This window comes from Daphnia carinata, chromosome 5 (genome assembly GCF_022539665.2).
Source record: "Daphnia carinata strain CSIRO-1 chromosome 5, CSIRO_AGI_Dcar_HiC_V3, whole genome shotgun sequence".
In the NCBI taxonomy this organism is placed as follows: domain Eukaryota; kingdom Metazoa; phylum Arthropoda; class Branchiopoda; order Diplostraca; family Daphniidae; genus Daphnia; species Daphnia carinata.
In genome coordinates, this window is record NC_081335.1 from 3,654,837 (window position 1) to 3,669,054 (window position 14,218).

Below are 14,218 nucleotides of genomic sequence, written 5' to 3' on the forward strand. Positions count from 1 at the left end.
CATGTTTTAGCTGGGGAAAAAAATGGATACCGAAAGATCGGTCCGTGTTGGTCACCGCACTGCAGAACCTTTCGCTATCAGTACGGTTATTTTGTTTGTTTGTTTTTTCCAAATTGGCTTGCATTGGCATATTACATCGGAAACGGAAAACATTTAAAAATTTCAACGGAAATAAGGAATTTGATCCCAAAGTCTTCAAAAAAATTGAACCGGTCGAATCGCAATGAAAAATAAAATGTGAAAATTGTTCTTACATTAAACTTCGTACCAAGGGAATTAAACTCACTTTCCACCACGTTCTAGAAAATTGCGATTGTGTTTTGATACCAATGCTCAAGTGCCTCAAGAGTCAAGACTGCGATGCGCAAAGACACAGGAAATCGTGAAGCACTTGGATCAGATGACACTTTTGAATCTACAGGAAGTCGGCAGGTCACGTCACTTTAGGTCTACGAACCTATAACCGTCGAGTAGGAAAAAACTTAAGCGAAACGAGTTGCGTAGAGGGTAAACATTAATCCACATGACGAGACGAACTTTTGCGACGTAACTTGCTGCAAGTCAAACAAAATTAACGAGAGTTTCAACTTTTCTTCGCACCATTACCTCTTTTTGACGAAAAATCTTTAAAATGAATATTTAACTTTTGAGCTGCCATTTTGAAAGCAGAAATCGGATCTTCTAATTCACGATTTATCAACGGAAACAAAAAATCCCATATTCGGCAAAATGATATCTTTCAATTTTGAATAGTATCCTTCTTGTATTTCAATTTGGTGCTTGCCTTAAGCCATTTTCATATTTAATCTTGATCAGGTGCGAGAAAGCGAGGGTAAAGATGGCCAACGGATGCGATATTCGCCAACATAATTAAGCGAAGTCGTTCCGTGTATCGTGGATCCATTTTGTAGTCTGACAGATCACGCCATAAGCTCGAACTCGGCCGTTCGTTAGCTCCGAAGAGTGCCGGTGTTGGTATATTGTCTCTCATGAATGCCCAAACGTCTTTCAGCAAAACATGGACTTCGTGCGGAGAAATATGACCGATGATCTCTGATAAATAGGAAAGGGGAGGAGGTAAGAGTTGTCCGGTCGCCATCAGTTCAATCAGCTTGCAAGTCATGTCCAATGCATCGCGACTGTCCTTTGCTTGTCTTTCTTGGCAATTGGCCCAATGAGATAGTAACGTAGCCAATATGGCCCGCAATATTACGGAGCAATAACACAAGGCCGGCCGGTTATGCGCCAGCAAGTTCAAGAGATCCCACACGACAACGTTGTCTTGTACAAAACGACGAATATGCAGATCCCTCTCAACTGTTACCTAAAAATTAGTTAAAATTATCGAACATTCTATAACAAAAAAAATATATACACATCAATACTTTGGTAAATTCTTCATCTGGCCAAATTAATCCGTTGAACATGACATCTGGTGAGACGATTTCAACAAGAAGTAAAGAGAGTTGAGTCATTCCTCCCGGATTAAAGGAACAGCATTGGCTTAGCGTGTCCAATAATAAGTTGATATGAGACCGCACTTCTTCGACGTTGCAATCGTTGGAGCCTTCCGAGTTGGTGTTGGCCAGGTGACGATTGCGGATGCCGTTACCTATGATACCAGCGTGAAAAACAGAAGAATGCCTTTGGGGTAAAGTTACGCTGGAACAAAAGTTCCTATTTTGCATCAAAAGCGAGGCGGAAGACGATGTTCCTTTAGGATGTTTCTGAGGTTGAGTTTCGGCACCAAAGAGTGATTTCCATTCTTCGCTAAAAACACCTTGCATAAGCAGGCGCAAGATAAGTGCCTGACCATTCGGATAACTGGACAAGGTTGCCAGGATCTTTTGTCCTTCTTTCTTGTTGCCTTCTCCACGCATGGATAACACCGTGAAGAAGTGCGGAACGCTACTGTAAGATAACTTGGCTATCAGTCGTGGATGGATGACTTCTGGCAGCCGGATGCTATTAAGCAACCGAACAGCCAAATGGGGAATCTGGCCATCCTGGAAGAATAGGCCAGGAAAGAAATCCAAGTTCGCGTTGAGTGCCGATTGAAATTTGCATCTCACTTCGGCTCCAGGTTCTCCAAGCTGCTCCAACTTTACCAACTGAAGAACATTTAAAAGGGTATTTTCCAAATTACGGCCTTGAAAAGTCAACGCTTCGTGAACAGAAGTATCAACCACTTGACTGTGCAATCCTTGCACAGATTTTAAATAGCAACGAATGAGCGAAACAATTTTAACTGGGTCTTTTTTCTGCAAAAGCAATGTGACGACATGGTTTGACACAGCTGGGCCTTGCAGAAGAGCCATCAGTGTTAGTAGTCTTAGGACGCTTCCTTGCTGCCAAGTGTCGTGTGTTAACAGCAACTGGCATAGGTTACTGACGTGAGGCTGTAGACTCTGCAGGAATGGGACATCTGTTGGCATAACACGGCCGGAATCTTGCACCAATTGTGCTGCTTCATTCAGTAGCATTTCCAGAAATTCAGAAGCCACTTCTCGCGGAAAAGTAGGCTGATGACGAGCTCCATATTGAAGAAGGACGTTGACTATAGCCAAACCACCTTGGCGGCAACGAACAACTTGTTGTACCATAAGGTTGATCAAAGCCTCCCTTCCGCTGAAATATTTGCTAGTCCAAATGGCTGCTTGCTTAATGAAACATGGAATAGTATCTTGATTGATTGCCTTGACTCCTTGCTCTACTATGATATCCAGCAGATCCTGTGATAATGAAGACAGTTGGAGTAAATATGGTACTACTGCGGTGTGTTGCTCGTTCATATCAGTACAGCTTGTCAGAAAGAGGTCCAGTACTGCTTTCTGGATGTTGGTAGCATGAGAAAAGGAGAGGTGAGCCAATATGCCAACAACTGAATGTAGTTTTGGAGAGATGTTTCCTGATTCTGTGCCATAAAGTATGAAATCCTGAAGTCCACAGGCAAGGATTCTTGTGACTACAGTTTGAGGGAAGCAGCCACCAATATGTGCCACAACCCAATCAAAATGTGGACTGTGCTCCACACTTGTCTCCAAGAGTGCATTGATACATGCACCAGTTTCTGACTGACTGAGGTCTTCCAGTGATTGGGTTGTCAGGTCTATGAGCATTCTGGTGGCTCGGCAGTCAAGCCATACCTGTACATATGTAAGCCTTTAATAAATGTTGTGAAATATGCATAAAATATAGTTATGCTTTACCTGTAGTGTGTCGTTTAAACCTCTGTTTGCATGACCATGTTGTAGATGTGGGGAATGATAAGAGGACATTTGGCCAAGTAATCTCAATGACCACGTTGAAATTATTGGAGCCCATCCCTTGGGATTCCACTTGATGAGAGATGATAAAGCTTCATGTATCAATGCCACTGCAGCTTCTTTTTCAACCAATCGCTTCTTAGCTGCTGGGTTGTCGTTTTGAATTTGTGACTGTGAGAGGTGTAACTTAATTGAATCATCAATAACTTGACAGAAATAAAATAAGACAGCTTCACGCGCAGCTGGAAAGTTCTTCAACAGGTTGGTTGCTGTTTTAACCACTACACTACTGTCAACTTCGGTTCTGCTTTTAGACGTGGATGGTGATCCGGATAAGCCATTCAAGAAGTTTCGTAAATCAGTCAAGACTCCTAATGGGGCTTGCATCTTAAATATATAATCTTATCGTTTCTTTGTTATATCATAATGAATTATCTTCTAATGGCTCTGCTTCTTTATATTTTTTGTTTGTTAATGTTTTACGTGTGAATTATTAAACAACAAACTAACATGCAGCCCAAGTTTCAATAAACAAAAAAATATTCACGGATGGCTATTGTTAAAATTGCGCTAGTTGCTCTCTGTCTTGCTTCAGGTAGGATCGGCCCCGATTAGGTTTGGGTCTAATCGTTGTCCCCGCCCCGCCATGGAAAAGTTTAAGCGACTATCACAACGACACATTTTCTTCAGTGGGGCGGTGCAATGGGGTTACCACGAGAGCCTTGGCGCCATTTTTAACAGTAGTGGATGTAATGGCGCCATTTTGAAAGGTGGTGGATTTAAGCGCGCCACATCAATTTAACAAATCTGCTGAGGAACCAGCTGTCGTTTGGTCAGCCAGATGTTCGATTACACTAACGAAAACGATTGATTACTTGTAATCGGAGTATACATCCGATTTTAATGTTTTGTGTAATTTATCTTGTATATGCTGTAAAAATCTAGAAAGCATAACATTTCGATTTCTAAAAAAAATTTTTAATCGAAGTACATATCTGATTTTAATTTTTTGTTTAACTTAGTTTGTATATGCTGTAACAATCTCGAAAGCATAGCATTTCAATTCCATAAACAAGAAATTAAAATCAGATTTATACGCTGATTTAAATTTTTTGTTTATTTCAGTTCATATGCTGTAAAAATCTAGAAACCATAACATTTCAGTTCAAAATCAAAATCAAAATCAAAATCGGAGTATAGGCTATATCCGATTTTAATTTTTTGTTTAATTTAGTTTGTGTATGGTGTAAAAATCTAGAAAGCATAATATTTCAGTTCTAGACATACGCCGAGCCTAAAAGATTAACAAAAAATGAAAATTAAAGCTGAAAATTTTTTTTGGTGGTGTCGGGATTTGAACCAATGGCATGGGCAATCGCCGCGGCCGATTTAAATATCCCAAATATTCACCATCAAGGTTGTAACTTTGTTAAGTTACGGTACATTATGTTATTATTGTTTTTCATGTTTTCCAAAATGTTGGTTAATTAATCAAAAATGTTTCACATCGGCCGTGGACTCGCGCCCCAAGTTCAGGTTCCATGTCCCATGTTTCCATGTACATTGCTTCCGTCCCTCTAAGCCTCATCCAGAGCCATTGATGTTCAACAGCCGACGCCATAACCATTAGGCTATGGACGTCTAACTAAACACAATTTTTTACTATATTTATCTTTCCTTCCCAAACGTAATTCCCCCTTGAAAAGCAGTAATAGAATTTCAGCCCACAATTTTAACACACAAAAAATCGAGAAAAGTTAAAAATAAAAATGCTTGTTTCACCAAAATTTGTGTTCACCAAAGAAAATCAATATCCTGTATTTGAAGATTTGTGCAATTATTACGTTGCGGTCATGCAAAGGTTCCATGGTCTCATGTTTGCGGAGGAACTGAAGTAACTCGCAGAGAACAACAGAATTTTGGCAGCCATCTCAGAAAAGGGAAATATTAATTTTTTTAGGCGCCTGTGCGCATCTACCTTTTTCTTAAACCGGATAGTCGATGGCGCGACGGGACATTCACTGACAGAGTCGAGGTCGAAGTACGATCACTCTTTCGCTTATGCACTTCGAAAAAAAGGTCGTGTTTACTTTTCGTTTCATTCCTTCTGTAAGTGAAGTAACAATCATGTTTTATCTCCTTTATGCATATGTTTAGATAACAATTCTAATTTATTAATTTCACCATGAAACTTAACTTACCGAGGGTTGGTCAGAGGTTTTCGCTTTAGAGATGGTGACGCGTTTTGCACCGGGTCGATATATTTGAATAGCCGGTCTGTCTTTATTTCGGATCTTCTTTTCTTTCTCAGAAGAATCGTTATCGGCCCTTCTCCTAGATCCCTTATTTTCTTCCGGTTTTGGAGACGTTGTTCCATTCGGATTGTCGTTACTAGGCGTAACCTCCGAAAGCGAAGTATTTCTCTTTGGTTGAAACGACTGTTGCGTTTCTTCCTTGGCATCAGGTTTATCCAGATCTTGGGATTCACCACCTGATCTTCTTTCCGTCTTCGGCTTGGACTTTTCTCGCATTGGTCTCTCTTTTGGTTTGTCCGGTCTTTCCTTGGGCTTTTCTAATTTGATGCGTGACCCTTCTTTAGGCACTTTTTTTACAGTAACCCCCGTTTCAGCTTTGTCTGTTTTTTCCAGGGTTTCACGTTCAGCATTTTTCAACACCTAAGCATTTGACAAAGTTTGTATGGAATTCTATTAAATTATTAAATAAAGTACTTTGACTGGATTATGTGGTCGATCGTCGTCTTTTTTTCCTTTTTGAGTTTGTTTATCCTGCCTTTTGTCATCTTTTTTTGAGTCACGTTTTCTAGCCATTCTTTCAAGTTCTCTCTGCTTCTTTTTGTCAAATTCTTTTCTTCGTCTTTCATCCTTTTTCTCCTCGCGAAACTTTTCCCTGTCTAAACGTCTTTGTTGTAAAAACTCTACCAATGGTGTAGTTACTTTTGCATGCCCATTTGCTAAAAACCAGAATGAAATACAAAAATCAGAGTATGGTAATGTGTTAGTACATGGAATATGCTGTAGAAATAAGCATCTACATACCTTTTATTTCACGTTCTCGAAGTTCTAGCTGTTCCAAATAGGTTTCAGCACTCTGTAAAACAATTTCATCTGGCTGCTCAAGCTTCTTCACGAATTCTAAGTAATGAGGATCATTATCGATTGTATTGCACTTGTCTTCTTTAGCCCCTGGTTCTATGTGACGAGGAATTCTCTGATATGGAGCAAACTCAACAACTGCAGGGTATTCAGTGCCTTTTTGATCAAGAAAAACATAGCCATCAAATTTATCTTGAAAAGTGAATATTTCTTCAAGGTTGAGGAAATTTATGTAAGCTCTGCTAAATGTGGGAACTCCAAACTGTTGCTCGCCCTTAACAAAGTAGAAGAAATCATTATCAGGTAAGGGTGAGATCTGCTCAAGGAAAACTTCTTCTGTCATTGTGGGTGGCAATCTTCGAATAATCACCTAGGGAAATAAATAAATGTCAATTCAACCACCAGGAATTGACGTTCGTACAAGTGTTAGTAAAAGAAATGCTGCAATACTTTAGACGGTGGTTTTTCCTTCGATTTAATTCTATCTTTTTCTTTTGTAGAAACCTTTTTCTTGGTTTCTCGGGACTGTTCATCTTGAGCCATTTGACTTGGAATATAAATTTCTCAGTTAAACAAATTCTAAGTCGCAGATATGCAAAAATGTCGGGAATTACTGATTTCGTCTGCTTGCTGAAATCAAAACTCAAAAGCGCATCCTTGGCGGGTAAAGCTGTCATATACAATTCAGATAAGACGTAACAGTAACAACTAGAAATACTTTTTGCTAAAGCTAAAATTTATGCAATTATATCAGTCATAGCGGAAAAACGCTACTACCACATTAGTTATTTCACCTGTACAGCATTTGAAATGTGATAAGCCAGCTGGCAACTACGCAGAAGGCGGGAAACGTTCAAACGTCCAGAACCTGAACGAATTCTTGAAGCAGGTGATATGATGCCATTAATGCTTTGTAGAATTTGTTTAAGGCCATGCTAAATCTTTTTGACAGTCATGTTTAATGAGTTAGATTGAGTCGTAGTTCATGTTACGGGTTATCTTCGGTTTTGCTTAAAGAGGGTCCCTGCAAGTCTGATTTTTTTACAGCTATTCTCATTTCTTCAACACCTGCTTTTAAAAAAATTTTATGCCTCGTTATATGTACATTCTAAAATATGAACAGTTATTCTCCCATCTAATCATTAGCGTTCTGCCCATTTACGGTACAAACTTTTCCATAGAAAAGGAATTGGTACATGGTAAGGCAACTGAATATAGTTAAAAAAGGGTCGGGCCGTAAGGATGAAACATTGACACACAAAATATTGGAATGCTATTTTCCTAACAGACATATCTTAGACACAAAATTCGAGATTTAAATGAAAAATCATCAATAACTATTTAAAGCTAAACATTGACATTATGGACGTATAGGAGCAAGCTTGTTTGCCTGCCTGATTAAGCAGAGACAGGCAAACTTTGAAGTACATTGAACGTATTTGCATACAGTAAGCGTATCTACAGCATTGAGATTTGGAAGAAATGTCTACATAGTGATACTAGCATTTTGGCGATGATTGTGAGAATATTCGAGATTCCGGTGACAAAGTCGATTGTTTTTTTGGATTAAGAACGGGTTGACGAATGGGACTTGTGGAATCTTGAATCTTAAGCGTGCTATTTACCATAGAAATATTTTCTTTGTTCATTTCTCTCAAGTTCGTGTTAGACTTCTTCATGGGCTGATTCGATTTTCCTTCAAATTTATCACGAATAATAGAAAAGTGTCGTCGTGCTCGTCGCTTCTTTGGTGATTCATGAAGTTCATTATTAAGCTCTGTTTCCATTGAAATTGAAGGCTCAGAAAGCTTCGAGAGAAAACTGATTTCAACATACGTGAGGTGCTCATTTTCAACCAAAGAATCACATGCGCTCTTATTCATAATTGTATCCACTGTTTGGACAAGTGAGCTTTTAGATCCAGTTGATGCTGTTGAATTGCTTTCACTTAATTCAGTAATGATGCTAAGGTTGTGACCATTGGTTGGACACAATCTTACTGGGTTAACCAGTGATCCCGTGGTTTCAGTTTCGTTGAGCCAAATGACCTCATAAAGCCTGGTTGCAGTATTTTCATCAGGGCGCTGATAAACATTGTGCCCATGGGTAGCTAGCGATTTTAACTGAGCGATGGCTTCTTCCATATTTAGTTTGCCAAACGGCAAGATACGGTTTGAATCGTTCGATGATGCCGAGTTGACGGATGATTCCAGAGGCTCCCTTTCCTGCAGCAAAACCAGAAACGTATTTGTTGTATTTTTTCAACAGAAATACTTATTGGAGGTTAACCCACCTTGCAAACGCTATTATCGTGATAACTTGTTTCAATATCTGAATAGCTTTTCCAATGGCGAATGCCCCAATCAGCACGATTAACATTTACAAAAACCATGTTTTCATAATCGTGAACCGACGCACATGAGGATTCACTTTTAGAATCTGCCTCATCACACAATAAACCGGTTGGCACCATTTTTTGGGGATGTAAAAATTTGACCATACGGAGTTGGCCCTCTGATTTCGTCTTCAACATACGGGCTTCAGATGGACTGTTGGTAATTTCCAGCAATCTTGAATCAGAGAGAGATTTCGCTCCTCCATTTCGAGAGACGCCTAAATGTTTTGGGAGCTCCATTTCTGCGACAACCTCCGTTTTCCTCGCGGAAGGCAATATGCCTTGAAGAGGGTTGTTATTTTCTAATAGCGCACCCGGTGGCTCCACTTTGATCGTGCTCACTGCAACAGGCTCGATCAGAGCTGAAGCCAAACTTGAAACAGAAAAAGCTAGGTGTAATTAAGAGATTAACAGAACTATCTTTAATATTCACTATACCTAACACCTGAGAATTTACGATTCATGTGCTTCAATGTTCTCAACATGAATACAGGGCTGAAACTAGGAATTGGCTGTTCACCCAGGGAAACTCCAGTTGGACGAACAGTCTGATACAAAAAAAAAGATAAAAAAGTAAGTAAATAAATAAATAACGGAAACGCGATTCCTAAGCAGGAATTTTTGAAAAAATTGCACCTGACGTACTTCTTCAACAGGAGCAGTACTGGATGCATTAAATTGGATGGGGCCCGAAGGATGAAACCAACGATAATATACAAGTTGACTGGTATGCCCTAATAACGAAGCATATTTGAATGCACATAAATAAAAAAAAAATTATATAATTCTAATGTGCACCTAAGATCGATCCAATAATGATGAGAGTAGGAGCGGCTATTTCAAACCAAGGACGATCTTGATGTTTATGTGAAAATCGAAGATACATGGCGAGGCATGCTGCATTTTCCGTGGCCGTGACTGTATAAAACACTATAGCCCGTTGTCGTGAATGCCCTTCCTAGAAAAAAAAAAAAAAATCAAGCATAAGTTACACAAAGTAACTGAATACAAATTAGAAAATAACTCGTTACCGTCCTACCTTGATATTGAAGAAACAAAAACAATAGATGACGCCAACAATAGCATTGTATATCTTCTCTTCCCATGCTGTGGAACATAAATCTGTTTTTTGTTTAATGGTCCAAACAGTCATTCCAACCCAATGAATAGCGATCACAAGCAGAAACCATAAGTGCAATACAGAAGCGCACAAAAGCAACGCGATCATACGCGAAATCATGGTGCCTGTTCGCCATGCAGCTTGCAAAGCTAAGCCAATCCACGTAATTCGCGCTTTATCTTCTCTCGTATTACGCATGGTTCGGGCATATGACGCTATACCCCACGCTAAGGATAACAATGAACCCACTGCAGAAATACCTTAATAAATTAATTTCAGTAAATAGACAACATTTGTGCATGAAAAAAGTAACTCACATACCCGTCCAAGGGTGCCAGGAATCAAGCTCATACATCACATACAGCTGAAGTAGAAGTTGAGGTGCTGATTCAAGGAAAGATTCAAATAACCTTAGTAAGCACACATCACTTTGGTAATGACATAGAAGCTGCATAGCTTGTTGATTATTGGATTGAAAATCTTTTTGGGGAGATTTCCTAATTCCCAGATTCAGTATAGCAGCATACCTGTGAATTCAGAATTGAAGTTTTTTGTTTTGGTTCTTTTACATAGAAAAATAACATAGTAAAATACCTATGAACAATTCCAAGAAGAGAAATATGTGAAACTGCCATGGGTAAGCTGATGGCAGTTTGATCAACCTGATGCCACCGGAGGCTGATGCATTGGGTTAAAATGGATGGTAAAATGCTTAAAATCAATGTTAAAGTTCCCCATTCGAAATATCCAGCATTTATATATTTAACACCCAAAATAATATCTGAAAGAAAGATTTGAATTTAGTAACCTCTATATGTAACAGACAAAAGTAACAGCCACAAACCTGTAACAATGTCGGCAACATAAAGCACTAATGATAAAATAGTAACAACACCATCACACAAAGTATATTTTACACTGGAATTAGGCTTGGAGGCATTGTTTGCAGGAGCAAGCACATGATTTTGATTATTACTAGCCATCATTTTACCTATTTGCTCGGCTTGTAAAAATTCGAAAATAAAATGTTGACTTATCATTCAAACGCGCAGACCAAACGTTGCCATATTAAACTTGAATCGTCCATTGCGCAGCCAAAGAGAAAAAATGGAAATGGAAAGAGGAAAGGTAAAGACTGGTAGTTGGAAATTGCAGTCCTGGCAGACCAAAGCATCGTCTTCAACTATTTATAATTAATAGCGAAATGTTGATGGACTGATCATACTTAGATAGATAAGCTACCTACGCACACACGATCTAGCGCAACAACTTTTCTTCGAGAAGCGTATTTTTTGTGGCTTCTTTTAACAATTAGTCAACAATCAGAAGAAAACGATTCGTAAAAACAATTTGATGATTATTCTTGTAGTCTACGCGATACCTTATTTTGTCAGCGTGAACTTGCCGTCTTCTTCGATGAACCAATTGACACATTTTTTTTTACGATTTCGGTCGAAGAAACTGTTCTCTTTCTTTTTCCTGTAATTGCCTTCCATTTTCTTGAAAGTAAAAACTATATCAACAATGTATAATACAGCAGCTATTTTAACAATCATACAATAGGAAAAATAATAAAGTTTTTGCTTTATTTACCTCATCACAACATAAACTAAAACTATTTTGTATTTAGTTTGCGGTGCTTCTGTAAACAAGGGGGTGAACAAAATTTGTTGCCACTGTATTCGAATGGAACTTTTCCGCTAATGTCTAATCCACATACGAGACAGCGAACTAAAACAGGGGTTGGCAATCCGGCAGTGGATGTATTTGCTAGGAGTCGTCGTTCAGCAGCCAAAGCTCTCTGAAGAAAACGGCCAAATATGAAACTACATGGTCTCTATGAAATCCAGTTGAGAAGAGGTTACCTTTTCTCTATCTGAGAGAGCTACGAAGCGTGCCCTATCTTCTTCAGCTTTACGTTTTTCTTCTTCAGCTAAACGCAGTTCTTCTTGTTTCCGTTTTTCTTCATCCATTTTAGCTTTCTCTGTTGCCTTTTTTTCTTTTTTAGCCTGCTTCTGAAGTTTCCGCTTTTCTGCCAATTTCTCTGCTTTTTGTTTCTCTATTTCGTCCGTCAAGGGCGATGGAATAGTGGCTTTCACGTAATCAAATCGGTCTGGGTAAGAACCCATAAAGCGACGAAATGTTGCCCGTGTTTCTTTGTCGGGTGCTACCATGTATGGAACCCTTCCAGAGGCATCACTTAAGGAAGGATCACATCCAAGCTCCATCAATTTCCTAAAGGAAATAAGCATGTGATGAAATCGTAACTATTAGATTTATTTAAATACCAAACGAATGGGGCGCGCTTGTTCATTGAAGCTGATTGATGAAGTAAAGTTTCGCAATCGTCTCCAAGTCGGTGATTCAAAACATCGGTTATGTCCAATTGGTATTCTTCGCGATAAGAATCCAAAATTTCAGAAAGTTTCTCGATTTCCTCGTCAAGCAAATCCAAATTTCCTCGTTTGATGGCAAGAAAAACGTTCTCTCTAATTTCCTTTTCTCCAGGGAAAAGATCTTGGTCATCCACGACTAGCATAAACAAGATCCAATTACGTTATATGATGTATCGTAAAAAATCGTATGCTTACCAGTTTCCACACTTTGAATGGCGTTGTTGCTACTGTTTTTCGCTGCAATTTTCTTTTTCATTCTTTTCGCACGTTGCAGTTCCAAAACTTTAAGTTCATCATCGGTGGATTCAGTATCAAGGTTTAAATTATCTGTCGTTGTAATAATTTCTGTTAAACATTCCTCTGGCATTTCGTTGGTTTCTGCTCTCACAACAATCACGTCCTATCATTAGAATTACTGGTTTTAAAAAATCAAAGAAATCTTTCTACTTGCCTACTAGTTCAATTGTCGCTAACTGTAACCAAACTCTTCTAACTTCTTTGAGAGTAGCTCGTCTGGTGGGGAAAGGAATTGATCTTAACCGTGCATCACATCGATCAAAAAATGGATTTTTCCCCCCAAACATAATCGTTTGGTTCGAACTTGCTGCTCGATAGAAAATGATGTTACACTTCTTCAAGACATCGCACCAACAAATAAACAATGACTGGACATGCTGCGTAGGAAAAGAGTAAACATAATTAAATTTCCAACAAACAAAACGTTTTTGTGTGTCGACTAGAATTGCTATACCTCTGCAAAAGCTGCTTCATTGTAACGCCTTAGAGAAGCACCTGCTGATTTAGGATGGGAGCCGCCACCAGACTTGTTATCCCTGCTTGATTGACCTCCGCCCTGTTTAGCTCTAACAGTGTATGAGTGGAAAGTTTTATGGTTCACTAGTTCACTTCCTAATCAACCATAGGTAGAAATATTTTTAAAATAATAAATAAAGGACAAAAAGCTGTAGTACTTAATTGCCTTGATAAACTGCAGCAGCAAAATGGCCACCCCCTAGCATAATAATAGCCCACATGTTTTGCTTTGGCAAATTTTGTAAGAGATGAATTAATTCTCCTTCACTACTGGTTGGTTTCTGTAATTGTGTAAAAAAAAAAAAGAATACCAAGTGGCAACATCAATTTGGAAGTGTAAAAGCGTACCTTTTTTGAATGTAATAAACAACGATAAACTGCCATTTTCTGTCCTTTTTCATTTTGGAAATAGATTTTGGGGCTTCCAACTGCAGTCTTGGCAGTTCTATCTGAGACATCTTCTTCACTATCTGAACCAGATAAGCTAGATATGCCATCTTCAATTTCACAGAATTCTTGTTGGGTAACAGGAGGCTTTCCAATTAGCTTTAACTTAAGGTTATAACGATGTAGATCATCCCTATAATGAAGTCGGTAATCATCTTTCTCTGTAAAGCTGGTTAGACAAGTGCGACAGTGTAATTCTTCACCAAAAATTTCATCAGTTGTCTTGATTGACTCTGGATGATGAAATACCCCAAAAGAAAAGCAATATGAATTTTTTTTTTTGGTTGCATGTTTGTTGCTATTTGTTGCAATATTCAAGCAATGTACCTTCAAGGAATGAGAGATCTTCATTCTTGTACTCATTGATTGCATCCGACAACGTGAGATGATTCCAAATTTCTGAAACATCTTGTTGATTGAAGAGAACGTAACGTTTCTTCTTTTCACTTTGGCTCAGCATTTCTGTTACTGATTTCACTTTAACTGATGATGAAATTTAGAAAAATTTCTTCTTGATTAAACTATTCCCTAGTTAGAACCAAACCATTCGAGACCCCTCATGCAGTAGTAAACTTCTTGTTAACAGATAGCGGACGAAAAGTGCCCATCAACGTGTTTACCTTTGGCGGTATTTCGGCAACCCGCTCATCCACCAGTGTAAACATATG

At 38.8% G+C, this 14,218-nt stretch overlaps 4 protein-coding genes across 4 annotated transcripts; all 4 read right to left on the reverse strand.

Moving 5' to 3' along the window:
- Positions 1-652: 652 nt before the first annotated feature.
- On the reverse strand, positions 653-3,730 carry LOC130696574 (integrator complex subunit 5-like). Its single transcript, XM_057519657.2, has 3 exons — positions 3,210-3,730; positions 1,386-3,146; positions 653-1,324 (listed from the first exon to the last, which is right to left on the reverse strand). The coding sequence occupies exons 1-3, from the start codon at positions 3,651-3,653 to the stop codon at positions 803-805; spliced, it is 2,727 nt and encodes a 908-aa protein (XP_057375640.1). The 5' UTR covers positions 3,654-3,730; the 3' UTR covers positions 653-802.
- Positions 3,731-5,068: 1,338 nt separating this feature from the next.
- Positions 5,069-6,991, reverse strand: LOC130696627 (regulator of nonsense transcripts 3B-like). The gene is made up of 5 exons (XM_057519728.2): positions 6,830-6,991; positions 6,323-6,749; positions 5,996-6,237; positions 5,468-5,941; positions 5,069-5,373 (listed from the first exon to the last, which is right to left on the reverse strand). Exons 1-5 carry the CDS (start codon positions 6,920-6,922, stop codon positions 5,365-5,367), a joined length of 1,245 nt encoding a protein of 414 aa, XP_057375711.1. The 5' UTR covers positions 6,923-6,991; the 3' UTR covers positions 5,069-5,364.
- Positions 6,992-7,456: 465 nt separating this feature from the next.
- On the reverse strand, positions 7,457-11,363 carry LOC130696578 (uncharacterized). The gene is made up of 9 exons (XM_057519663.2): positions 10,739-11,363; positions 10,489-10,675; positions 10,216-10,421; positions 9,814-10,154; positions 9,573-9,732; positions 9,420-9,508; positions 9,213-9,322; positions 8,673-9,147; positions 7,457-8,604 (listed from the first exon to the last, which is right to left on the reverse strand). Exons 1-9 carry the CDS (start codon positions 10,932-10,934, stop codon positions 7,879-7,881), a joined length of 2,490 nt encoding a protein of 829 aa, XP_057375646.1. The 5' UTR covers positions 10,935-11,363; the 3' UTR covers positions 7,457-7,878.
- A 98-nt stretch (positions 11,364-11,461) lies between these two features.
- On the reverse strand, positions 11,462-14,136 carry LOC130696594 (tRNA endonuclease ANKZF1-like). The gene is made up of 9 exons (XM_057519684.2): positions 13,878-14,136; positions 13,452-13,783; positions 13,270-13,384; positions 13,042-13,199; positions 12,742-12,964; positions 12,486-12,668; positions 12,183-12,426; positions 11,760-12,129; positions 11,462-11,695 (listed from the first exon to the last, which is right to left on the reverse strand). The coding sequence occupies exons 1-9, from the start codon at positions 14,008-14,010 to the stop codon at positions 11,510-11,512; spliced, it is 1,944 nt and encodes a 647-aa protein (XP_057375667.1). The 5' UTR covers positions 14,011-14,136; the 3' UTR covers positions 11,462-11,509.
- Between the last annotated feature and the right edge of the window lie 82 nt (positions 14,137-14,218).

Coding starts and splice junctions, on each gene's coding strand:
- LOC130696574 (XM_057519657.2), bottom strand. CDS start 3,653: ATGCAAGCCCCATTAGGAGTCTTGACTGATTTACGAAACTTCTTGAAT. Junction 3,147..3,209: donor GTTTAAACGACACACTACAG/GTAAAGCATAAC, acceptor ACATATGTACAG/GTATGGCTTGACTGCCGAGC. Junction 1,325..1,385: donor CAGATGAAGAATTTACCAAA/GTATTGATGTGT, acceptor ACTAATTTTTAG/GTAACAGTTGAGAGGGATCT.
- LOC130696627 (XM_057519728.2), bottom strand. CDS start 6,922: ATGGCTCAAGATGAACAGTCCCGAGAAACCAAGAAAAAGGTTTCTACA. Junction 6,750..6,829: donor AGGAAAAACCACCGTCTAAA/GTATTGCAGCAT, acceptor TTATTTCCCTAG/GTGATTATTCGAAGATTGCC. Junction 6,238..6,322: donor TCGAGAACGTGAAATAAAAG/GTATGTAGATGC, acceptor TCTGGTTTTTAG/CAAATGGGCATGCAAAAGTA.
- LOC130696578 (XM_057519663.2), bottom strand. CDS start 10,934: ATGATAAGTCAACATTTTATTTTCGAATTTTTACAAGCCGAGCAAATA. Junction 9,148..9,212: donor CGTAAATTCTCAGGTGTTAG/GTATAGTGAATA, acceptor TTCTGTTTCAAG/TTTGGCTTCAGCTCTGATCG. Junction 8,605..8,672: donor ACGATAATAGCGTTTGCAAG/GTGGGTTAACCT, acceptor GTTTTGCTGCAG/GAAAGGGAGCCTCTGGAATC.
- LOC130696594 (XM_057519684.2), bottom strand. CDS start 14,010: ATGCTGAGCCAAAGTGAAAAGAAGAAACGTTACGTTCTCTTCAATCAA. Junction 13,784..13,877: donor AGATCTCTCATTCCTTGAAG/GTACATTGCTTG, acceptor TTCATCATCCAG/AGTCAATCAAGACAACTGAT. Junction 11,696..11,759: donor CTCTCTCAGATAGAGAAAAG/GTAACCTCTTCT, acceptor CGTTTTCTTCAG/AGAGCTTTGGCTGCTGAACG.